We start from the raw sequence: 26,940 nt of genomic DNA, 5'->3' as shown, positions 1-26,940 counted from the left end.
GATGTAGACATGATTGACAATATTTAAGTCCTTGATGTCCAGCTAGGCTGCACTATATCTAGTTGTCTGTTATTGTATTCATATTCACTTTCATATTCATATTCATATTCCATATTCACTGTGTATTGTATATAAATTAGCGTAACCTGGTCATTTTTGGGGAAAATATGGCTCCAAGTGCACACACTTAAAAGATTTCTGCAGCTGTAACCTGAAAAAAAAATATATATATATATTTTTTTTTCTTTTTGGATAATAATAATAATAACAACAATAATAGGATAAAACGTTGCTATGTAATATATATATATATATATATATATATATATATATATATATATATATATATATATATATATATATATATATATATATATATATATATAATATATATATATATATATACCATTTAATATATAATTATATTATATTAGCATGTAATATACAATAACATTTTTCATACTTGTCAATTTGTTTATAAAAAATGTTATACTGCATAATATCGGCTAAACTGCTCTCTGAGATATCGACATCTGTTGTCAGAAAATGAAGTGAAGTGAAGTGAAGTGAAGTGACATTCAGCCAAGTATGGTGACCCATACTCAGAATTTGTGCTCTGCATTTAACCCATCCGAAAATGCACACACACACAGAGCAGTGAACACACACACACACTGTGAGCATACACCCGGAGCAGTGGGCAGCCATTTATGCTGCGGCGCCCGGGGAGCAGTTGGGGGTTCGATGTCTTGCTCAAGGGCACCTAAGTCGTGGTATTGAAGGTGGAGAGAGAACTGTACATGCACTCCCCCCACCCACAATTCCTGCCGGCCCGGGACTCGAACTCACAACCTTTCGATTGGGAGTCCGACTCTCTAACCATTAGGCCACGACTTCCCCACAACCACGACTTCCCCACAAAATCCTTGTTGCTTGACCTCAGTCTTTTATCCCCTAGTGTAAGTATTTTTAACATTTGCTTTTTTTGCTGGTTTCTCTCAAGGACAGTTGTGGTACCTCATATTCCACTATGGAGTCGAGTCATGAGGGCTTCACTTTGTGTTGCATTGGGGAGAGTTAGGGATGCACCTTCACTTCGGCCTAAATCAAGCCGTGAACATCCCGGTCCTCGCAGTGAACGTTTTTCTTGCTGTTTCCGACAGCTCCAGATACCTGCAGCTGCAGCACAGGCATGCTTGCTGGTCAGACGCTAACCAAGCTGTCAGAGTGCTGTGGAACATGCTTTACAAACAATTACCACACCATCTGCACTGTCAGTGAGCTGTTTAGCATTAGCGTCTCAGTTTCTCTCCCACTCTCCCTCTCTCTTTGTGCATCTCTCTCTTTTTTGTGCATCTTATTTTTCCTCTTTCTTTTCAATTCATCCAAGCCATGGGTTAATGAAGAGGAGGTTAGGAGAGCAGCATGGATTGTTTGTTTGTCTGACTTTCTTCGTTTTGATCTTGTTAAGGCCGGGAGCTGTGATGTTTTTTCATCGTGGAAGTCTCACAGCGTGAGCGAGCGCTTGTGCACATCTGAACAACAAAACACACTTTTATGAGTTTATTCCAGAGAAGCTCTTACACCATGGCCAGAGGTATTATTGAAACATCGGTAGGGAGAAAAAAAAAAATGTTTGTTCTCAAAGAAAACAAGTTCAGAACGTGGACACAGTGGTGCGGTAAATGGAAATAATTGATTTATTTGTTCATTGCAAGTCGTTTTTGTTTATTGAAGAAGATTGTTTTCTCTTCTGCTCCACAGGTACATCAGTAACGAAAGTAACCGCAACTGACGCCGATGATCCAGTTTATGGAAACAGTGCCAGACTGGTCTACAGCATTCTGGAGGGCCAACCTTATTTCTCCATCGACCAAACCACTGGTAAGTCAATCAATCCACAATGTCCAGATGGTCATGAATCATTCAAATGATTCAACAAGCTTATTATTATGCTAAGAAATAGGTGTAAGATGAATGTCCCTTCATGAACCAAGACGAGTTTTAGGTGTTAGATCATTTATCATTTTTGCAATCATTGTTATTATGATCATCATTACGGGAGGCAGGAAATAAATATTAGAGAAAGACCAAATAAACAAGATCATTTTACCTGAAGGACACATGCAGATGCTGATTTTGTTCTGTAATAGCGCACAAAGCAATTTGCGGCTTCTGATTTAAATGACAGGGCTATCTTTGAATTCCATCTGCATTCTGCTTCCTTTTCAACCTTGACTTTGTTTTTTCCCTAATTGCATTTTCAGCTGACTTGTTAACAGTGTGTCTGTAAGCAACATGATTAAATAATGGTGAAATTACATTAATAAGCAATGAGATGGAAATGAACAGCGCGTAATTTGGAAAAACAACAGACAATAAACAAGTCCTGTATCCGTCCAAATTGTATGTGCATATTAAATGAACAGTCTTTAAATATATTTTTTTGTTGTTGTTGTGCTTATGAGAACACCTTTTGCACTTCATAACCCCTTGCATTTCAATCACTCACTGTCAGCTTTGTCTTAAGAATGCAAATGGTCGAGAGAAGGTGTGAAAGCCCAAATTGAGGTGCTGCGTGCGTGGTTTGCATGATTACTGAACACATGCAGATGGCTTATTCAAGTGAGCCAGATGTTTTAATGAATGTTAATGAAAAATAAGAGGTAAAGGGAAAACAACCATTAGAAACCATTTGACACTTCCAACACCTCGTAGGAAATAAGACACACTTGATAAATAAGTAAACATCATGCACCAATTCATTACTTGGCTAATGGCTTGCAAAGAGCAAAAACAAAATAAATAAATGAAAGGAAAGTAAACCTCCAAATACCTATGGAAATGAATGTTTGTGTTGCCTCGCTTCTGTGATCATCAGGAATTCATTTGAATAGATAATGATAAATCAGGATGACAATAGAATGAGTATTGCAGTGTGCATCAGATTCAGCGTTGCACTGCATATGGCGCACACACACGCAGCTGCATCCAGCACTCAGGGAGGCCTGCGCTTCTGTATTCCTATTGACAATCAGAGCACTTCACCTCTAAAAATGCACCTCCTTAGTTCAGTGAAATTATCGTGGTCGGTTGGTCTCCACAACAGAACAAGAAACAAAGACATGTAAGTGCAGCATAAAAAAGTCTAGCAGACAATGCATGCACGCTGTGAATTATTCATGCGTAATGGAACCGGAGCTGGCCCTACAACACTCTTACCTTTCTTCCCGTAGAATGCCTTTGTTTCCTTAGTTCTTTACGTCTATTATTTGCCAATCTCTTTAATGTAGTTGCTTCTTATTACAGTTTCCATTTCTTTATACAAAAATATCTTTGATTGTGTAAGATTACATGTCTGTGAAGATTCTCAGTCATCCAGTTGATTGTAAAAATGTCTCATAGAATGTACAGTGTAGCATATTGTTCTATCGCATGTCTTTTGTCACTTGTCCAAGTGACTTCATCAGGATGAAGGTGATTTCCCAGGAATATATATATTTATAAATCAATGATGGTGCATACAGTATTAAAGATTATAAGAGACAGACAGCATAATTCGCATTCAGTCGGAATATAAATGACTCCAGGTGCTGGGTCAAGTCCTCAGCAAACAAACAAGCTACTTTGAAATGCCAAATGAAAGCAGCCCAGGCAATGCGTGGCACACACTAAACTGGTCGGGGGGTCAAGGACAAGGGAAGAGCTAACAGATTTTGCAAACTATAAACCTCGGAATGTACAATGGCATGTTTATTTAGACCATGTTCATTTTGAATAGCATATTTTTATGTATTTATTTTTCATATCAAAAATAATTAAATGAGAGATAATTTCAATGCATTCTTTTGTTGTTTTGTTCTTTATAATTTTGAATTATTATATGTAAATCCATGTATTTATTGTTATTGCTATAGCAATCATTAGGGTGGCTCTGGCAGGGATGGATCGTGAGATGAGGGAAGAGTATCTTGTTGTCATTCAAGCAAAAGACATGGGAGGTCACATGGGTGGGTTGTCAGGAACCACCACTGTGACAGTCACTCTTACTGATATCAACGATAACCCACCAAAGTTCTCAAAGGGTAAGGAAGTCGCTCTTTTACTGACTATATGAAATACTTTATACTACAGTTCAAAAGTTTGTGGTCAGTAAGATTTATTTACTTATTTAATAAATGTTATCAAAAATGTCTGTAACATTTTAAAATAAGGTTCCATTTGTTAGCATTAGTTAACTACATTGGTCAACATGAACTAGCAATGAAAAATAGTTCTAAAGCCTTTATTAGTCTTAGTTGTTGTTAAAAACATTAAATGATGCATTATTTAAATCAAAAGTTCTGAAAAAATAAAATAAAAAAACAATGGCTATATATATTAAGCAGCACTTTTTTTTCCCCACTCTAATAATTATATGATATCAGAATTTTTTTTTTTTGATTCCTGATGGATCGTTTGACACTGTAGACTGAAATTACTGACCCCAAACTTAAAATAATTGCTTACCATTTGTTGTCTAGTATTTAAGCTATTTTGTTTTTTCTCTGAGTTCTATTTTTCACCTGATAGACCAGATCTTTTTGTACTTCATATCTAAAGGCTCTTATGAGTTCACTATTCCTGAGGATCTTGGCATCGGGAAACCTGGAGGAAGAGTGAAAGCGAATGACAGAGACATCGGGGAAAATGCTAAATCAGCTTACAGCATCATAGGTGGAGACGAGAGGGATGTCTTTGAGATTGTCACTGATGCTCAGACACAGGAGGGAATCCTCAGACTCAAGAAGGTAAGACCAGAAAAGTAGGCTTGATGCGCAATAGGGACTCTGTAACAGTAAACTGTCTGCTACAGGATTGTCACAGGTCTGCATATTGTGAAAAATATGAAAAGTGGCTCATTACTGATGACAAATGGCTGTTAATATTGCAGAGACAGAACCTCTCAGTATGTATTGCAGGGGTCAGAAACCTATTTGACACGGTGTGCCATTTTAAATCATACCCTCCAAAAAGAAAGAATTAATCATGCAAATTAATTAATTATGCAAATTATCACCTTAGTGTTCAGGGTTTTACTCTTTTTTTTAAGGATGGCTACATTATTTTGTGGTGTAGCTGAGTGCATCTTTTTGCATAATTAGATAGTTGTTAGAGTCACAGGCATTCTGCTTTGTGTAGTGAATAGGAAGTATTGTGTAGTAGTGATGTGCGGGTCGTCTAATAATCCTCGGACCCTGGAATATATATATATATATATATATATATATATATATATAGTTTTTTTGTTTTTTTTACAACTGCTGAAAATCCACACTTAAGATTCCTTATACACCTGAAATTGGAAGTAAAACTGCAGTCCAGGTGTTCTGAGGTTTGAGAACTACTGTAAGTCTGAGCCCCTTGACTTTCTGTGCTCAATTCTCAGCTCTTGTGTAGCAGTGTATATTTGCATATGGAATGGCCATTGTATGCAAATGAAGAACCCTTCATAGTGGATGAGAGGACAATGAAGCCCTTTTATCTTACAGGAACATCTACATGTGCAACTGTGCAGCAACAATTCTGCACAAACAATGAGACAAATATATGGGAATATGTACGTACATGATAAATTTGTCATTTATTTTCCATGACATATCTAACATATACCATGTTAAAAGTGTAAATGATGACAATGCTATGCATATTATGACGTGAACAACATAATGAGTGTCATCTGGGAAATAGTCTCGAGGATTTGGGCATGATCTCTATTAATATGAAGAATTATACCAGGATTAAACAAATGAGCTGCCTTAAATAATCTGCATTGTTCAACAGTTTGATACATCATCCTCAGCCACAGTTCTCCATCAGAGAACCATCAGCAACCAACGATGACCTGATCGGCTGAGAAAAACAATGGTAGTTGATGACAGACAAATCATAAAAGCTGTGAAAATTAATCCTAAAATACATGTCTGTAAAATCACCAACAACCTCCAGAAAACTGGGGTGATGCTCTGTCAGTCTACAGTATGCAGGAGAATTTGACACAGAATTACAGATGATACACAGCAAGATGCAAACCTCTGATCAGCACCAAAAATAGAAAGGCAAGATTCATCACAAACGTGAGCCAGTAGAGTTTTGGAACTGAGTTGATGGACCAATGAGACAAAGATTAACCTTTATATAAGTGATTGGAAAGCAAAAGTGTGGAGAAAAAAAAAGAACTGCAAATGATCCTAAGCATACAGCCTCAACTGTAAAGCTTGGTGGATGTGGTGTCATGGCATGGACATGCATGTCTCTAGAACAGGACCTCTACATTTTAATGATGACTTAATGTATGATGGTTGTAGCAGAATGAATTCGGAAGGGTACACAATCATCTTGGCTATATTCCAGAAAATGTCATCAAACTCATTAGAAAGCACTTAATATTGGATCAGAACAATGACCCAAAACACCCTGCCTGTTCAGTCAAGGACTTTATCAGGGCAAAGAAATGTAAAGACTTAGATTGCCCAAATCAATCTCCAGATTTAAATTCGATTGAACATTAATTTCAACAGCTGAAGAGGAGACTAAAGACTGAAACTCCCCAAAACAAGCAACAGGTTGAATTGGCTGCATTAAAGGCTGGGGAAAAGCATTTCAAAGCATAAGACCAAGAGTCTGGTGATGTCTATGGGTTGCAGACTCACTGCTCTGATTGCATGCAAGGGATCTCTAAATATTAGCTTTTAATCTTTTACATCTGCCTTAAATTCAACTGTTCTGATACTTATGCTCAAATCTAATAGTGGGATGAACTCTAAAAGTGCTGTCCTTTTATTTGCTAAAACATGTATGTGTCGAAAGACCTAATAATAAAATGTGACATTCTGTAGTTTTGTCGCATATTCATCTTTTAATCATATTTGCAAATGTCTTGACTCCACAGCAGAGAAAGCAATTTTATCTTTACTGTTCCAATACTTATTGAGGGCACTGTATATATATATATATATATATATATATATATATATATATATATATATATATATATATATATATATATATATATATATATATATATATAAGAAAGTAGTTTACTGAACAAACTGGTAATGTTCTATTGTTACAGCTGCAACCAGCTGCAACACTCTTCATGCTGAAGTTTATTATGCTGTCGTAGATGGCGGAGATTTGGAGCTTTGTATGCAAAATATTTTAGCAAAACTTATATTTTAGTCAGAATAGCTCATTTAAGCTCATTAAGTGAAGTCTGTGATATCTAATGCTTTATATAAGGCATTTTTTTTTCTTTCCCCAGAGCAGCTTACTCTATGTCCTGCTTTTCATTTTCAGATGCATTTGCAACATCAAAGTATGTCAAAATGAAATGTATTGATCTAAATCTCATTTGAAAATATATTGGTATACCTGTTGATATATGTGTTCCTGTAGCTCAAGTGGTAGAGCATTGCTTTATCAAGCATAAGGTTGGGGGTTCGATTCCCCGGGAACACATGATAGGTAAAAATTGATAGCCTGAATGCACTGTAAGTCGCTTTGGATAAAAGCGTCTGCTAAATGCATAAATGTATTTAAAAATGTATATACTTTACCAAAAGAAATTCTAAGTTAATTTCATACGGTACTTGTGCACATGTAGTGGTTAAAACAATGCTGCATTTATCCGGTACACATGCATACTGAACTGGAAGACCCATCCCAAAAATGTGTACCATTACACCCCTAATAGTAAAGTCCTCTTCAATATCAAAATTTTAACATGGAAGAAAGGGAAGAAAATGTAGAGACAAAGCGAGAAATAAAAAAAGCAGTCATTTGGTTTGTCCCAGGTTTCTCACAGCTGAATGCGTAATGGCATGCCTGTTTTTCCTCGTCTTCTCATCCCATAGCACTTGGCCTGGAATCTGTTGTCTGCATTACTAATAGCATGATGGATGGTATTGCATGAGAAAAACAGGCAATCAACAGCCCACTCCCCGCTAACCTCTATACCTCCAGACGGTGCCTGAGTTCAAGAGAGCAGAACAAGCTTGTAAAGCACACAACCCTTATTTTTCTTCAATCTTTTGCACCTGCCACTGTGAACAGATACACATTTTCCCCAGGCATTGGTGCTGAGCCGACGTGCGCCAACTATTATGCGCAGCAAGTTGTCCGATGCAGCCCTCACCAACAATTAAAATTGTATTTAATTTCTGCTAAATATTGAATGGTCATGACCAAAGAGCCTTTGTAGCGAGGTTAAACATTAATCTGAGTGAGATGCCACAGGCTCAGACAGTCAAGATACTGCTTTGTTGTAAAAGGATGCATGCTTTACGCTGTGCTGGTGGTGGTGAGGGTTGCTGTAGCTCCCCCACTGCTGATCTTTGATGCTTCTAAATGTCCCTGTATACATACACCCTCACACCATGCTAGGTGCTTTCAAACAGGCACATATATATGTGGGGAAATCAGTCACAGCCATGCGGTTCAGTGTGCGTTCAGGCCACATGAAAGCCTGAATTGCATCATCTGGAAATGACGGAGGTCAATTGACAGCCGTAGTCATATTCAGGCCTTTCCGCACAATGAGTGCCAAAAGCGATACCCAGAGGGATGCAGAAGTGCCAATCTCACTGTAGAGAGTCAAATGGCATGCATGACTACAAAAAGAATGAGGTGTTGGCATGGTATTTTTAGATGGAACAGATTCGCAGTGTCTGAGATGAGAGGAGCTAGTTTCAGTCTTGCCAATATGCAAAGCTGCATTTGAATGGTGTTCTCAAAAATCTCAGCTACATTTAAATGGTAACATTTCAAGCATGTTGAATGGTAAAAGAGATAACTTTTCTTTCTTTCTTCCTTTTTGTATATGCTGTTTTATTTAGCCATTTTTATATATATTTAAGACATAAAACTCTATGAACTGTCACCAAAATTCAATAGTCCCAAACAGCACTGACCTTTTCAAAAGCAAGCAAGGTGCCAGACTGCAGCTTCTTCTGATTTTTACATCATAGGGAAAGTTCTGCTTGTGAAGTCCTACTGAATGGTGCAGTGCTATTTGCAGGGGTGCACATAAGTGGACTGCAGGTCCCCATGAGCGACCAAAATAAGAAATGCGTTGTGTAAATAAGTTCAGAGCGCACATTTGCGTACCGACATGGCTGTTAATGCACAATTACCATTTTAGATCGACAAACTGTACTGTATAAGATTTCTGTTTGAACTGAAAGCATAAATCTAGGTTACCCGCTACCGTTTTCAAAGCACAGTGCAAAATTGTGACATTTCATTCACTGACGCTCTACAGATGCATATACTTACTTGCCGCCAAATAAAAGCTTGCTGATTTTCAGTTTGAAAATGATGAAAGTTCAAATAAAATAATAATAATAATAGCATTTTATTTTAAAGTTTACAATAAAATTATTTTATTTGTATTTAATACTCCCTTTTTAGTTTATTGTTTTATAAATAAATACATAATAACTAAATAAATTGGAATAATAATATTGCTATTATTAATTTATTTTTCATAGTTATATTTGATGCGTCACACTACATGCCTTGTGAGAACCAAACAAAATCTCCAGGTTCTCATATAAGAACCAGGCTGAAAAAAAAGATGTTTACCCCCTGGTTTTTTGCACAACCTAACTTTTTTTTTTTTTTTTTTTTTTGGTATAAAAAAAAAAAAAAAGATAAGTTTTAATTGCTATATATATTTACATTTACATTTATATTAGAAATAGTAATGAAAAAAAGACAGGAATCTATTGGAATAGAGAGGACTGATGCGAAGGGTCATACTGTTTCAGAATTCTTTGTGAATAGCTTTGACGGAGCTAAGGAGTAGAGAATGAAGTAAAGGGGCACCAGTCAACCATATCAAGAGTTCTGTATTATGCTGTAGTGTACGAGAGGATGACAAAAAAGAAGTACTTTGTGAAAGCACATCTGGAGTTTGCCAGAAAGCCTAATAATAGTGAAAGCAACGAGATGAGGGAAAAAAAAAAATCTGATTTTTAAAGATTTTTTATATATATATATAAAACGGTAAAGATATCAGTAGTATTTCAAAATATTTATATTTTAAATAAATGGCTTTCTTTTAACAGTAGACAGAAGTACATGGGCTGTTCTCATCCGGGTGCCCTGCTGTCAGCCACATTGACTTCAAAGTGTGCTGATAGAGGAACTCCAGCTGCTCTTCTCTCCCAGCTGGGGCTGCTCTCGGCCCGGCTCCAGTGTCCGCCTGACCTCCCTTATGGGACGGAGGCTTTTTTTTTTTTTGATAACATAAGCAAATTCTTCATTCTACTACTTCAGCTCATTCCTATAGCCTGTTTCTTTTCATGTGTACTTCAGCAGTCAGGTCTAGTTTAGTTTCTGTCAATAAAAGAGCAAAGGGGGGACTTGAGCCCTTTTTCGACTTCAAATAAGGTAGGGAGAGATGTGATTCAGAACACAATGGAAAAACCATGATTTTTTTTCTAGATGAAAATATAAAACTGCGCTCTGTGTCAAGTTCTCTTCACTGTGGCATGTACGTACTCAGGTGGGGTGAACATGGGGCCTTTCTTCATACACTGAAATCACAAATATTTATCCTGGAGTACAAATAATTCCCAAATTGTATTTTATCTGCTACTTCAATAATACCTTACCATTGGATAATTGCCTCGGAGAATACATTAACAATGTTAACGTCATGGTATTGTGGGCAAGGATTAATTTTGTTTTCAGACAACACAAACACACAAATTGTATTTTTCATGATTTCTTAACAATTTCCAATGCAGTCCTTGTGTTTCCATTAGATTAACCTTATTTGCAGCCTCATTTAAATCCCAAACACATGCTGTCTCCGCCACAAATTAATAACACATCCCACGCTCCAGGTGAAAGTGTGGTTATTGCTACTAAATATTATTTTTGTTCACCCTGCTAGTGGGCTCGCAGCAGCTTAAATCTTATCCGTTGCAAGGTGGGAGGAAGTCGGTGCAATTACAGTCAGTCCTGCAAGTCCGCTAAAACCAGGAAACCGTTTGTCTTTGTTTTGTGCCCATTAATAATAAACATCCCTCTTTCATCCCTTTTTCTATGTTTCCCAGCCTCTGGACTTTGAGTCCAAAAAATCCTACAATCTAACAGTGGTGGCGACCAACATACGTGCCGATTCGGTTACGGGTGGGCCCTACATGGACCAGGCCACTGTCAAAATCACCGTTGAGGATGCAGATGAACCCCCTGTGTTCACAAAGTCTGCTTATCTCTTCGATGTGCATGAAAATGCTGCAATCAACACAGTCATAGGAGCGGTAACGGCGAGAGACCAGGACGCCACACACAGCCAAGTCAGGTAAAGGCAATCATTTATAGCCCACGTCGACTCTGTTGTCCTCCTTGGCGAAATTAGGCCAAAAAAAAAAAACTTCTTCATTAAGCCAAGAGAAGTTCAAGCTCAAGCTTCTGCATCAATCTAATATCCAAGTTCTCCTTCACCACTGCATCCTACCAGCCATTAAATGCTGCCGCTGAAATTGCCTGTAGAGGTGCATTTGCATTCAGACTAAATGGAGCTCTCACCTCCACAGAATTGGTTGTACTGGGAAAAGAGAGAGGGAGAGAGATAGGACAGTGGCACAATAAGATTCCTCCCCTTCCTCTCACTGATGTATTTCACTTCTGTGACTTCCTACTTGAAAATTACAAGGGCACCTTCAGTATAGGTTATACAGCCAATTTCTCTCAGTCCAACCTAGCATTTCATTAATTCTCCAGTGACTCGAAACGATGTTTTAGGGACAACATGCAACAGGTTGTGTAATTACACGGGGAACTGGGAGCAGGGGAGAAATCAGAGATTGGGTTTCAACGCTGCAATGGAGTTTACACCAAGTGAGCATTCTCGTGTGTGATATATTTATTCCAAGGCTGTGCAATATATCAAAATAAAATTGAAATGGCTTAGTGGGATTTTTATTATTATTATTTATTTTTATTTTTTAATTGCAAATGTTTTAATTAAATATACAGGTATGCACTGTGTGTTTCAGAGTGAAGTTTGCCGCTATGTTATTTTATATATAAGCAACTCATGATTCTGTGTGTTTTAGCATCTCAGACCAGCTCAGTTCACAGTAAATGCTGATCTGCAACATTTGATTTATATTCATATTGAATGGATCAAAATAGTGGTAATGTGGCTTGTGATAAACCCAGTATCAAACTGTAAAGAGTGTGAACACCCAATTGCTTCCCAAATTGTTCAGCCCTAAAAGGATGGTTAGCATTACGAGTATGTTTGATTTTAATCATTCTTATTTTATATACTGTCGATTATGTCCTCAAAAGTTAATGTCTCTCTTTTGCGCAATACTGTTTGTTCTACATTGTAGTGTACTTGTGTATGTTGTTTTATATTGCATAGTAATTTCTTTAACTGTCGCTTTGAAAATATGAGATATAATCATTTAGGAGTGATTTAAATGTTCCAAGCTGTGACATATTAGGAAGAAAATATTTGGCATTTGCTGTTGCCAAGGTGAGATTTTGTTGTTGTTTTTTACTTCTTTCTTATATCCTAACTGGATTGATCTGACTGGTCTGACATGCAGGCTTTTCGTTTTGATGCGTTTGTGTTATGTGAAAGATGAATTACTTCTATCCTGAGGCCATTGAGTAGATTGTGTAAAGCTAAGCAACACAAGGTTGTTTTAAGCATTAAGAGATGAATGATCTTTTTTAATGTGATCAAATGATTTTTGGTTGTTTGACTTTTTGCTGAATTTTGAACCATAAAGTGGTAAAGTTGCATGTCTTCCTAAGCAGAGCTGAAGGGTTGAAGTAGTTTTAAAAGCTAAAAGCCTCTTAGGAAATGAGAAACCAGATTAAAAAAAAAAAAAAAAAAAAAAAGATGACTGACTTTATTTAGCCAATAGCCCATGCAGAATTACATAGAGAAATAAGACAACCAGACCTCACCTCAAATGACAAAATTTCTGCTTGAATACAGCTAATTGTGCATATCGGTGTGGTTGTCACATCAATATGACTAGCAATCAAGGTGTAACGGGCAAGAATAAAAAAAAAAATGGTGTAACTGGGGCTTTTAAAGGACTCTGGTTAAATGAAAATGTCAGTTTAAATCGCAGCTCGACATGGAAACAGTAATACACATAAACATTGTTTCACATCAGTCTGACCTCTCAGACCATTCCTACCTTCAGCCTTGCCATCTCTCTCTCTCTCTCTCTCTCTCTCTCTCTCCACTTTTAAGATTGCAGGATTTCTCTAGTTATTGTGAAACTGACGTGCATCAAATGGTGCCAAGCTGTGTCCAAGTTCAAATTAGCCCTGTTAGAAGTATTGTCTATCTGTCAAACAAAGTGTGGGTGTAATCAGTGGAGATCTTTTAACCTTCTCTGACAGAAGTCCCTCTGGCTCCAGATCTTGTTATGGCACCTGATATCTAACATATGCTAATACATGGTGCCTGCTCTTGAAGGCAATTGTTTTATACCGATGTACACTGTACTTATAGAGGAGGCATAGACATTTGATTTGGTTACTGTACATTTACAGGGTGCAGCCTACTGGAAAATATTTGGTACAGTAGTTTCTGTGAAAGTCCTCTTAATTACTCTTTTACCCGACATAATAACTACATGGCAAAAGGCCTAGGGAACATGTTCTATCCTGTGCTTTTTTGTGTGAAAAAAAGATTTTCTAATTAAAAATAGTATTATTAGAAACTAATGCCATCACAAAGATCATGCTAATTCTTCTTCTTCTTCTTCTTCTTCTTCTTCTTCTTCTTCTTCTTCTTCTTCAGTCATTTTCATTTCTTATGTAATTTAATGAAATGGTAACACTTTACATTAGAGTCCACAGGTTGCAGTATAATTGCATAAGCAAATAGGGCTGCTGAGTAATACTAATCGACAACATACACTTCATATAAACATAATAAATGCAAAAATAACAATATATGTTTGTTATTCAGGAATGTGTCTATGAAAACAAGGTATTTTAATCAGCCTATAATATATATATATATATATATATATATATATATATATATATATATATATATATATATATATATATATATATATATATATATATATATATATATATATATTTTTTTTTTTTTTTTTTTTTTTTTCAGATGTGAGTTGTATTTATCACTGTGAAAAAATCCCATGGAATAATTAATTACAGATTTGATTGTTTGTTTCGGTTTTTTTTCTTCCTTTTTTTTTTCTCTTACTACATTCCCCACTGTAACTTTGTCAGTTTGATTGACACATAGCAGAACATTTCAGGGTCTGTCTCTCTGTGGTACGTGGAGCTGTCAGAGCTTGACTGAAATCCACTCAGCCTCCTGGAGACTGTCCCAGGAGGGAATTCTGTCTGGCTGCCTGCACAGCAGTAGAGCACTCCTCCTGGACTTCCACCCTCAGTCTCAGGATCTCTACTATGGCTGAAAATGTTCCTCACGTTCACTATCCTGGCCAATTAATTATTTCCTTTCATTTCCTTGCTTTGTTTTTTTTTTTTTTTACTTTATTTATTAATTTATTTTACAACTCATTCCTCATCCACTGGGGCCTTCTTACATGTTATACTTCACACTCATGTTTGAGAATGCCCAAGTAGACTTTACCCTGGTTATTCCAAGATTAGTAAATTATAGGTGCATATAAACTAGGTTGAATATAAATGTTATACATTTCTGTGTGGAATGCCAGATTTTCTAAACTATGATCAAAAGTATGTCTTCAGAAAAATAATTGAAACTATTTTTTTTATATCAGCCACTAACTTCCGTATACAGTGTGTGTGTGTGTGTGTGTGTGTGTGTGTGCATATATATATATATATATATATATATATATATATATATATATATAATTATTTTATTTCGTGTTTCTAAAGAATTTCTCTCTATTTCTTTGTTTTTCCTCTACAGTCTCAACAGATAACCTTTTGTACCATTTTACCTCTTGTACTAAAATGGTTTTATTCTGTCTCTCTCTCTCTCTCTCTCTCTCTCTCTCTCTCTCTCTTTCTCTCTTTGTTTTTCCTCTACAGGTATTTTATTGATAGACACACAGATTTAGAGAGGCAGTTTAACATTAATGTTGATGACGGGAAGATCACATTAGCTAAACCTCTGGATAGAGAGACGGATATGTGGCACAATATCACAGTGACAGCCACCGAAGTTCGTAAGTACTATTTCCCTTTCTTCCTCTTCTCAATTGAAACATTAAATGTTTTATGTTTTAAAATGATTGTATAACAATATCAAAGAGGTTGTTATAGTAATGTGCAAAGAGATCATTAAAATCTGTGTAGAGGCACTTCAGACCAATAAAAAATTCACATCACAGTTAACATCTTTGTTAATTATGTAACAGGATTTACAATGGAGAAACAAATGCAGGTTCATAAAGGCACTAAGATAAAAAGGCCAAAAACTAGAAATGAACCATAACAGCTAATGTAATAGAAGCTTTACCTTACACCTCAGGTATTAATTTACCATCAACAGATTTTAAAGTGCTAAAGTTTCCTCTCAGAAACTGAAGACAGAAATTGTACTGAATTTAACAGCTCAGCAGTTAATTTCATGGACATATAATGAGTAATTTCTACTCACGCCAGAGCTGTTTGCTGTACATAACAGATAAAAGAACATCTGTTGACTGGATAAAGAACTTATTAAACACAAGCTGTGGACCAGAAATAAACATTGCACAAGCCATCCATAAACCTCGAGATTCATTTTGATTGGCATGTACAGCTACATTTTTCAGATACTGGAGCCAAAAATCTTTCCCTGGAGGAGGAAAAAATACTGATATTGTCATATACAATTAACATAAGATGTCTCTGAGCTCAAAGAGCTGAATAAACTGAATTACTTAAGGGCTCCTCACATAGCAACATTGCATGTGAAGTTAAGCGTGCAAAATGTTCATCTTTCTCAGTGTTTTAATACGATGACCAACAAACCTGGATTTTTTTTTTTGTGTGTTTTTGGCTGATGCCTCTGGTGAGAGAGAATTTGAACAGAAATATCTGTACAGCATGGCTATGGATATGAGTCTGTGCTATTTCATTATGTTGAAACGTCTGGTCAAGGCTCATAAGCTTTTAAGTAAGGCGATCAAAGAGCAAAATCAACTGACAGGTCAAATGCATTTCAAATGCTGTTTGCTGTTCTAAGTGTCACACATTACAGAAGTATGCCCTGAATTACCCGTACGATGTTAAGGTACCATGTCATGTGCTAAAGCCAAACGAATAGATAATTGTTTTAAAAGTCAGCGGTTGCAACCCTAATTAAATACAATCATTTACATGGGTCCTCAAAAGGGACTGTGAATTACCGCCAGTGAATAATTCCAATGAAAAGTTAATCTAATTAAATTGGCCTTTATTGTCTTCAAGACTTCAGCTGCCACCATTTTATTAATATTCATTTTTTTAAACTTCATGTATAAAACATGCACCTGTACAGAGGATTTCAAAAGCACTTTGAATGTGTTTTTTTCTCTCTCTCTCTCTCTCTCACCGTAATCCTGTTTTGCATACTTGATAATGTCTAAAGCTCAGACTGATGCTGCGTCTCATCTGTCTCTCCATCAACCCAGAGGAGAGAAAATGGGAGAGGAAGAGAGAAAACGGAATAGTTGTGAGGCAGAAAGAGACCGAAAATAACTGGGTCATTGTATTTACCTGGGATTTGCAATAGCTCCCTTCTATATTTGGCCACTGCACTTCTGTTTTCAGTGTTTTAATAGCTTGTCTCTTTTCATATTAGGAAACCACAGCCAGATTTCCAGAGCAATAGTGGCGATCAAAGTGCTGGACATAAACGACAACGCCCCTGAGTTTGCCACCGAATACGAAGCATTCCTTTGTGAAAACGGCAAACCTGGACAGGTAAGAGGGCATGAATCAGACCCGCCAGCAGCATCTCCCTCTCACAGCTCCTCCGTAACGATCAGCCGCGGTAAATTACAGCCAATTGATTTAAGAGAGAGAAGTAAGAGACACCTGGGTGGCCTTTTTTAGCCACTCACTCTCTCTCTCTCTCTCCCTCTGCAGAAAATGAAAACAATCAGATCCATTCAGGCTCAGTCAGAGCCTGCATCTCTCTAGCCGACATGCAGTGTCTGTGACTAACAGTATCAGTATGTACTTCCTCACCCTCCGCCCTCTAACACAGTCACTGCAAGAACATTCTCCATCCATGTGGGGGAAAAATGACCGGGACGGCTGGGTCCTGCTTTTCAGCTAGTTGTAAATCATAAAGAAAAAGAACATGTCTTGAACAGGGGTGGCAGATATATAGATGGACTTGGTACAGAAAAGTGGGCTGCCAAAGCCTGTGCCCCCTTAGCTTAGGGTCTCTACTTTTATGAGTGAATGGGACAGATTTTTCATCCCGTGTTGGCTGCTGTCAGTGTCTGGCCTCATATGATGTCAAAAGTAGAGTAATGGATGGCTGGTCATGTCTTTGTGTCTGTGTCCACAGGTGATTCAAACCATCAGCGCTGTGGACAAAGACAATCCTTCCCAGGGACACACTTTCCACTACCGCCTGGAGATGCTCAACAATCCCAATTTCACCATCAAAAACAATTTAGGTATGTTTATCTTTTCTCCCAATTTAATGTTTTAGCCACCAGTACTGTGATGCACACATATTGGGATTGGGCAATCATTAAGTTCTTTGGAAAGAAATTCACAAATTACAAAATATTATTGGAAACTGTATTTACCATGTCTTCGGTTGTATATCTTTTAAACTCTGATGTTGTTGTAAATAGTTTTGGTGCATATTTTTGCATATTTTGCATCCCCCCCCCCCAAAAATTTTTTTTTTTTTTTTAAATTAAATTTTTTTTTTTTTTAAATTAAATAAAATATAATAATAACATTTAGGTAAGACTGAAATATGACTATGGAACACAGCAGTGAATTAAGAATGAGAGAGAGGCATCTGTACACGCAAACATTGTGTGTCAAGCGCAGTCCGGAGGCATGCATTTGAAGGGGAAATCTGGTGGAATTAGTGTACCCAAAAGTTAGCAGATGCACAATTGTCTGGACATCAGCTATTTTGTACTCCCCAGTGCATTTTGAAAGAAAGCAAATGAACAGAATCCAAGCCGAGGTTTAGCGATGCAACTCGATGTAGGGTGACTTACTCAAAGCTGAGGCTGTGCAGCAGATGGTTCTAAATTTGTTTGCTAAATACACTGATTTTTTTTTTCTTTCTTTTTTGTATAACCTATCCGACCTTCTTTTTCACACTGCGCTCCTGCTGTTCCCGCTGCACAGCCTAGTATTGCACTATGCTTTCGAAGACTTGAGGGAGAACTGTATTGATCTAGTTCCATTTGGCATGTGGTCGTATGGCTGACCGTTGAAGGAGCTGTTGTTTTGGCTGCTCACCAAAAAGAGGAAACGTGATATTTTTGAACCAGACGTTATTTCAAAAGAGCTCTGCCTTCCAAGGGACAGTCATGATTTAAGTTAATATAAGAGTAAGGAAGCGTGTGAAAGGGAAAGAAATTGTGTATCCCCCTAGTCTCTGTAAAGAGTGGCCATGAAAGCCAATACGTAAATCTAAAGAAAAAAAAATAGATAAAAAAACAATCATAATAATAACAAATATTATTTTATTGTTAGTGCTATGCATTATGTAAATATTAAGTTAAATAAAAATAAGATAATTTAAGTAAATTTTAATTTTACATAAAAATGCCATGTTTAATTCCATGTGTTTGCTATTTTCTTTTTCCCTGTAATTATTTGTTAAAAGTTACTAGCAGTTTCTAAGTATTTTTTTTTACCACCATAGGTTTAATTTAAACATAAAAACATAGCCTCAAAAGACTGAAGAGAAAACAGTGTTTAAAAAATAACAATTGTACACTTTTAACTATACTTTATTTTTGTTTTTTAAAAGAAAACCATAGTTCCAGGTATGAAATAGGAATTTCAGAATTCAAGAGTAGCACATCAAAGAACTAGTATCAATTGTGCTAAAGAAGTTGTGATTAAAATGAATGTTAATATACAAAGCGGATTATTGTGGTATTTTTTTAATTGTTTAGTCTTCTCTCTGTTTATGTGCTGTGATAAAAGGTAGACGGTAATGATAACATAAACATAAAACAGGTTTATGATAGGGAGAATTTTTTTCTGTTGTTGATATACAATTGCATTTGCTGGGTTGAATAAAGTGATCAAATGCACAATTTTCAAATATGTCTAGTATGAATGTACTGGCTTTTATAATATTATAAAATTCTTCCTCTTTACATTATGTAGATAAATAAAAAAATAAATTATCAGTACATTATTATAAAATAAATTGAAAGTAGTAAAAGAAAATATATAATAAACAATGCTGTTGAGCTCATAAATATTTCTTAAATGTGTTCACTGTCTTTAGTAATTTCAGTAATGTTGTAGCTAGTTCTAACTATACAGTTTTATATCTGTTAATACAATGAACAAGAAACCCACAAAGAGGATCGATATATATATATATATATATATATATATATATATATATATATAAAAAGCTGTTTCAAAAAGAAAAAGAAAAAAGAAAGATGAAACAATACTGATAGGAAAAGTGTTGTACAATGGACTACTAAGACAAAGACAGACCTTGAGAACTGTAAGATGAAGCAGACAGGCGGAATGTCATTAGTGACAATCTCAGTGATATCTTGAGAGGCAGCATGTATTATGAGTCAGCCTGAGTGAGTTCAGGTTAAAGATGGCCACTCCATCACGGAGACAGGAGAAAGCTCTGTAAGGACACCAGGCTTTGATGCACAGCCTGAGGCGTCTGGTGCACTAAGGCCGCTTTCTCATCTCTTCTGCTGTGTGTGTATGAGTGTGTGTGTGTGTGTGAGTGAGCGTGCATGTGTGTTTGATCGCGCTTGGCATCAAAACGTGTGCCGCAATTTGACAGCATGTCCAAAGTTGTGCTATATCCTAGTGCTTTTCATCATAGTATGTGTTGTTACTTGTGATTCATGATTAAAAAGTGCAGTGTAGTGTATTGTTAGAATCCCTTAAAAAGAGAGTTCACTCAAATATGAAAATGCTGTCATCATTTACTCAGCCTCATGTCATTCCAAACCTTTATGCCTTTCTTGACTTTGTGAAACACAAGATTTTTTTGAAAAAACGTTTTTTGCCCATAAAAAAAATAAAATAAAATAAATAATATATATATATATATATATATATATATATATATATATATATATATATATATATATATATATATATATATAAATATCTGAGGAGGTTTGTTTTTTGATGGTAACTGTAATTGCCAGCTAGGAACTGACAGAATTTCCTCAGCTAGACTAAAAAAAATCTAATAAATAATAATAATAAATAAATAAATAAAATAAATGTTTCTTTCTAAATTTAAAGTAGCATTGAAGCAGTGTTGGAGTTAAGAAGATAATTAAGTGATAATTAACCATTAATGATGAACCTGCTGTTAACAAGCAGAATCACAGAATGACAGAGAAACACAAGAACTACATCTGACTTCAGCCACAGGCAAAGATTAAATCAACTGAAATAAAAGAAGACATTAAATGTCTCAAGATCTCAGCAGAAGATAGTTATATATAGTTATATATATATATATATATATATATATATATATATATATATATATATATATATATATATATATAAACTACAAATATATATTTTTTCTCACTCTCTGATATTATTACTGTAGGGAATTTATAAAATATCTTCATGGACCATGATCTTTACTTAATATCCTAATGATTTTTGGCATAAAAGAAAAGTCGATAATTGTGACCCATACAAGTGTTTTTTTTTGTTTTTTCTTTTGGCTATTGCTACAAATATACCCCTGCGAATTAATAAGATACATAAGTTAAGGAGAATCTACTTTACACATAATGACACATAACAAATATGGAACTTTAATTACATTGATAAATCAGCTCACAACTTTTGCAGATGATTGCTTTGTGATCTCAGGGAAACAAAAAGAAAGCCATGTTTACATTTTTCATTAGCATGTTTATGAGCGGAAATTGAACCCCGTCCCTGTTTAGTTTGCCATTATTTGTTCCAGTGAGTTTAGTGATGTCCTTTTATTCCATAGTTTTAAATGATGAACTTCCTGTTCACCCTCATGAGAAGCAATGAATAAATACATATATACATTAACATTGCCTTGGTTTCTCCCTGGACTCTATTAAGTGATAAAGCTTTTCCCGTAACTATTCTGTTGTATCCGTCTTGAGGTATTATCTAAACCTTTCACTCAGTAGCTGATTTTATTTATTTATTTATTTTCTTGAAATAAAAATTGAAGGCTTTAAGGGACACATTGTGCAGCGTATCAACCGAAAGAGCTCCTTGAGACACTGGAGAGCCTCAACATATGCTTGGGGTATGAGGGGGCAGATAATGAAGTTATAACTTCTGAAAAGAGGCTCCAGTGGAAGCTCCAATACTTTGCTCGGTTTCTTTGTCTGCCTCCCTGAGATGCTTCCACTACTCCCGTTGCTTTGCAAAAGATTGACTGCAGAGATGAACCTATTTATATCCATCTATTTATTTATCGGCGGAATAGACATTGTCTTGTCGCAAATTTAATAGCGTGTCATTTCCCTACCATTTACTTGCATGAATTGTCTTTGATTTCATACATCACAGCCAAACTTTATCTCTCCCCAGATAACTCAATCAGCGTTCTTGCCAAGCACGATTCCTTTCGGCGACAGAAACAGGAGACGTACCTCCTTCCCATCATCGTGACTGACGACGGCGAGCCTCCAATGAGCAGCACGAACACTTTAACTATCCGGGTGTGCGGCTGCAGCAGGGACGGCATTGTGCAGTCGTGTAACGTCGAGGCTTTTGTTCTACCCATTGGTCTCAGCATGGGAGCTCTGATTGCTATTCTAGCTTGTATAATTCTACTTCTCGGTAGGTCATTTCAGCTGCCTCTGTTAGTCCTTACTCATTTTTTAAAGATTTAAAATCCACTTTGCGATGTGCATGTAAAATGTGAATCGAAAAGGCACTTAGGTAAACGAATGAAAAATCCTAACTTTGAACTGCACAAGGCCAAGGTAGAGCTCACTAAGTGGATGTTCTTGTGCCTTTCAGTTATCTTGGTCTTGTTTGTGACACTGAGGAGACACAAGAATGAGCCTCTAATCATCAAAGACGACGAGGACGTGAGGGAGAACATCATCCGTTACGATGACGAGGGAGGCGGGGAGGAGGATACGGAGGCCTTTGACATCGCCACCCTGCAGAACCCAGATGGCATCAACGGGTATCTGCCCAGGAAGGACATCAAGCCTGACCTGCAGTTCATGCCCAGACAGGGTCAGCACTCGGGTCCGAACGGAGTAGACGTGGATGAATTCATCAACGTACGGCTTCATGAGGCAGACAACGACCCCACGGCTCCACCGTACGACTCCATCCAAATCTATGGCTACGAGGGCAGGGGCTCCATCGCGGGCTCCCTGAGTTCCCTCGAAACGGCCTCCTCGGACTCGGACCAGAACTATGACTACCTTAGAGAGTGGGGGCCGCGCTTCAGAAGACTGGGCGAGCTCTATTCTGTGGGCGAGAGCGACAAAGAGACTTGACCTCCAAGCGCTACGGACCTTTTGCTTCTGTCCACATAACTTGTGTATTATGCTACGGGGATGTTAGACACACGGCTGTTTAAAAGGGGGTGGGGGCACCTTTTTTAAATCTTCTTAGAGAGACCTAATAGCATTAGTCATCTACCACATCAGAGTGCATCGTAACTTCAGAACTTACCAGTGTCTATAGTAGGAGGTCAATGATTCTTGTGGAGTGTGAGTTTAGATTACCGTCACTGAGTGTCTAGCAGTATTTTGGGTATTTGTTGTTCACTGTGACCACCAGAGGCATCAGAACCTTGATTCTTGGTAGTCGCTTGAAAGGACTGGATGAAAAGAGGACTTTCGGACACCTTGTAGCCCGCTGTGCTTGGCAGGAGAAAAAGGACTGCAGAGAACTCAAAATGACACCGCTCCCCAGCGACAACAGATCTCTTGCCGTCATTGAGCCAATCAGATAAAGGAACATTTAAAAAAGAAGGTAAACTAAATAGCAATATGTTGTCTACATTAATTATGAATGTATGTGTGGTTTAACAAATGCGAGCGCAATGAAAATACGTCACACTGGCTTTAGGATCTGCCTGCTGAGATAACGTTTGACCCTTTGATACTTCGTGGCCAGATTTCTTGAGTAAACTGGAAAAGCCTTGAGGCTTGCTTTATACAACCCTTTGTATTCATATGCTTTATGTGTGGTTCACACGCTAAGATGATTAGACTGTGTAAGACTGCGTTGAGGACAACAAGAGAATTGTGGAAACAATGAGGCCTTCGTTCTTCAAAAGCAAGCATTAAATACAGTTGTATTCCAATGTTTTTTTGGAACATTGACGGTGTTTCTTCATTGTGTATGTTTTATATAAATCTATAAATATTCATCGCCAGTCGTCTGTTTTGTGCTGCAGGTTTGAGTATATATGTACTTTTTATTTATTTATTTTTAATGTAACGTTTCAAGCTTTTCTTCTTCAGCTTAGTTATATTTTGGAGCATCACATTTTTTATTTTATTATTATTATTATTATTATTATTATTATAATTATTAATTATTTTATTTCATTTTCATTTTTGAAATATTTTCTGAAATTCACAAAGTGAGATTTGTTAATTACACTGAACTGTGAAATCCACAAAAGATTTGTTCTTGACCAGGAAAGATAAGTCAATATTTTATTGACACTGTGTGCATGTGTGTGTGTGTGTGTGTGTGTGTGTGTGTGTGTGTGTGTGCGTGTGTGTTTGTGCGTGTGTGCACTTACTTATATCGCTTTTGGGTACATTCACCAGAATACACACCAGTAAACTGAGGACCACCCAAAAAATTTAGGACATTTTGTATGTCCTCATTTGTTTGACTATACAGTGGCATTCAGCATGCTCTAAAATGGTGTCCAGGCTTAAAATCTAACTTGTCCCAAAAAATCACTTTTAACTGATTTGTGTACCTGAAGTGTGTATGCCCCCCCACTAAAGTGTGTATAACACAGCGCCCTCTAGGAGTACTGCACTTCCGGAAAAGATACACACTTTGGGGATTCTGGCCAATCAGAGCGCAGGAAGCCGCTATGGGAGCGGGACTTGGTGATCTGACCAATCAGAGGCCAATACGTCATCAATAAAGATGGCGGAGGAAAAAACATGTTGATTGTGAATGAATTGACAGATAATCCACATTAAATTACAGATAAATTCCCAATAATTAGTATTAAATAAGATTAGACCAATGTGCATTGAGCAGCAGGAGCTCTCGCGATTCATATTAGCATGTTTTAAAACTTTTAATCCTCGCGTTTTTCTCTGGCATCAGAGTCTGCTCTGTGTGTGTGTGTAAAGATCGCGCTGCCCCGCGTCACCGTGACTACAGGACTTACATCGGATTTTATTAATGCTGTAGGAACGAGTTTGACGCGGGAAGGGACAGACACATTACATCATGTGAATTTGAAAAGTAACATATTTCCTTCCAAAAGCGGAGGGGCAACTGTTTAAATCTGTTATTGTGGGTGTGGTGATATACATCTGAGTTTATTCAATAAAAAATATACAAGCAATTAAAAGATGTGAAAACAGGCATATTCGCTTGCTTTTATAAGGGATATTATTTGTTTTAAGTGTTTTCTCCAACTTTGCGTCCTGCCATTTCCCTGACAGCCGCAGCCAGGCCCCTCCCCCACCCAGAGCACGCGCGTCTGTAACCAGAGCAACACATTCACTTACAGCAAACAAGCAAACATTCTCTTTATGTTATTTAATAATATATTATTATATTACATTACATTATATTCATTAATTTATTATATAATTATATTATATGACATTACATTGCATTATATTACTTTATATTATATTTTTATATAGAGGAAAGAAGTTACAGCAAACATCTTTTTATTTTATATTCTATTAATTATATTTGAAGTTTTTCTTAGTCGACTTGGGGCATTTCTCAGATCACGACTAAAATTCTTATTCAACCTCCACATTATCTAGTTACTTGTGCACCTCATAAAAGCAATTTCTCATCATTTGAACAAATTACAAATGCAATTGATTATGTACAAGTGTTATCTGTTTCTTACATTATCAATTGCTTATGCCATGTTGATCAAAATGTATGGTTCTCTGCTGAATACTCCCAAGTCTTACTCCCCAAAACATCTAGGTATTAATTCCGTAAGTCATTAAATGCAGAATAGTAGTTGTCATAAACTGTCAAGCAAATTTTCTATACACTTTTATTAGACATTTTTTGTCCTGAATTGTTGAATTGCAGAGGTGAATTTAGATTTTCACTAATATAAGGGAATGTAAAGCATTCGATCAACCAATAATCCACCAGTTCTCTAAAATAGCTCAGAGTGCATCTCATTAAGCTTCATCTGGGAAGCATACAGACAGAGCACAACACAACACAAGACAACACAACACAGTGTTACATACTCTGGCAATGAAAGAACAACAAGGTACAAACAGGGTGAACAGCATGGAAGAAGAAGTAAGTATGTGTGGTGGAAGAATACAGAGGTAAAACAGAGGAAGAGGTAGAAGAGGACAAGATTCTGAAGAAATAAGGGCAACTATCATGTTCTCAATATCATGACCTTATGGCCGAGGCGGGTGAAAAGGTGAGCCGAATGTTGGGAGAACAACCGTGTGTGTCCTCAGTCATTCAAACATTTGAACAGGTGTGCTTCTTCTTCTTCTTTTATTGGTGGTTGGCATACCAATTTGGTGCATTACCGCCACCAACTGTTTGGGGTGTGGAGCTTCAATGCGGATTTCTACTAACATGTATTTAAAAAAAAATAATAATAATAATAATAATAATGATATATATATTCTTGGTTATTCTTAAATTCGATCAAATAAGTCTGTTTCTTTAAGGTATCTCATGCTGGCCATGCTGATGGTTTTGATGCAGAAAAGGAAAGTAAACCCTCTACTGATAAATGTGTGTAACGTAATTCTTTAACTTGTTCTAACAGTATGATTCGTTCTGTTCTGTATGCTTCACATTCTATTAATATATGCTCTACTGTTTCTCTCCTGTCACAATTAATGCATAGTCCTTGAACAGGTGTGCAATCACACAGTGTTCACTATACTGTAGTCGTGCAATACAGCATATTTACATTATATATTACAGCAGTCTACTTGCATTTTACATTGGCAACTCCGGTCCTGGAGGGCCACTGTCCTGCAGAGTTTAGCTCCAGCCCAGATAAAAACTCACCTGCCTATATATATCTAGTAATCCTGAAAACATTGATTGCCTTGTTCATGTGTGTTTAATTAGGGATGGAGCTCAACTCTGCAGGACAGTGGCCCTCCAGTTTGACAGTATATGGTATGATTCGTCAGCTAGCAGTTGTGGAAAAGACATAACGAGAAAGACTACATGTCGCCTATGTGACGTCACCCCATAAAGTTGACTTACCCGTGGTTTTCGCCAACCTCAACGATTTTTTGTCCTCTCCCTGAAAGAAGGTGGTGAAGTGCACCAAAGACACAGCCATGTTTAGTGGGATCTGTGAGCTAGAGCCGTGTGCTAGTGTTGTTGACGTCGAAAGCATCGAAAGCAGCGAAGAGTTGTAGTCCACAAAGTGCTGTCACAAAAAGTCTACCCCTATCAAACTTCTACAAGCTAAATTGTAGCATTCTTCACACGAAAGATTATATAAAAAATTCACAGACAACATATGTTCACATTCATGGCACAATTCAAAGGGGACCAGAA

The 26,940-nt window shown here is 36.9% G+C and overlaps 1 protein-coding gene across 1 annotated transcript in view; it reads left to right on the top strand.

Annotated features, from left to right (window-relative positions):
* LOC132123376 (cadherin-8-like) overlaps nt 1-23,266 on the top strand; it is an 83,450-nt gene extending 60,184 nt beyond the window's left edge. Inside the window, exons 4-12 of the mRNA XM_059533961.1 lie at nt 1,765-1,884; nt 3,918-4,085; nt 4,603-4,790; nt 11,106-11,353; nt 15,091-15,227; nt 16,829-16,950; nt 17,546-17,657; nt 21,775-22,026; nt 22,210-23,266. Of these exons, the coding sequence (XP_059389944.1) occupies nt 1,765-1,884; nt 3,918-4,085; nt 4,603-4,790; nt 11,106-11,353; nt 15,091-15,227; nt 16,829-16,950; nt 17,546-17,657; nt 21,775-22,026; nt 22,210-22,703 (1,841 nt within the window). The 3' untranslated portion in view covers nt 22,704-23,266. The remainder of the gene's footprint in view (nt 1-1,764; nt 1,885-3,917; nt 4,086-4,602; nt 4,791-11,105; nt 11,354-15,090; nt 15,228-16,828; nt 16,951-17,545; nt 17,658-21,774; nt 22,027-22,209) is intronic.
* The last annotated feature ends 3,674 nt before the right edge of the window (nt 23,267-26,940 follow it).

The sequence above is a fragment of the Carassius carassius genome, chromosome 3 (genome assembly GCF_963082965.1).
Source record: "Carassius carassius chromosome 3, fCarCar2.1, whole genome shotgun sequence".
Classification (NCBI taxonomy): Eukaryota; Metazoa; Chordata; class Actinopteri; order Cypriniformes; family Cyprinidae; genus Carassius; species Carassius carassius.
Note: the sequence above shows the minus strand (reverse complement) of the source record. Positions and strands in the feature narration are given on the sequence as shown.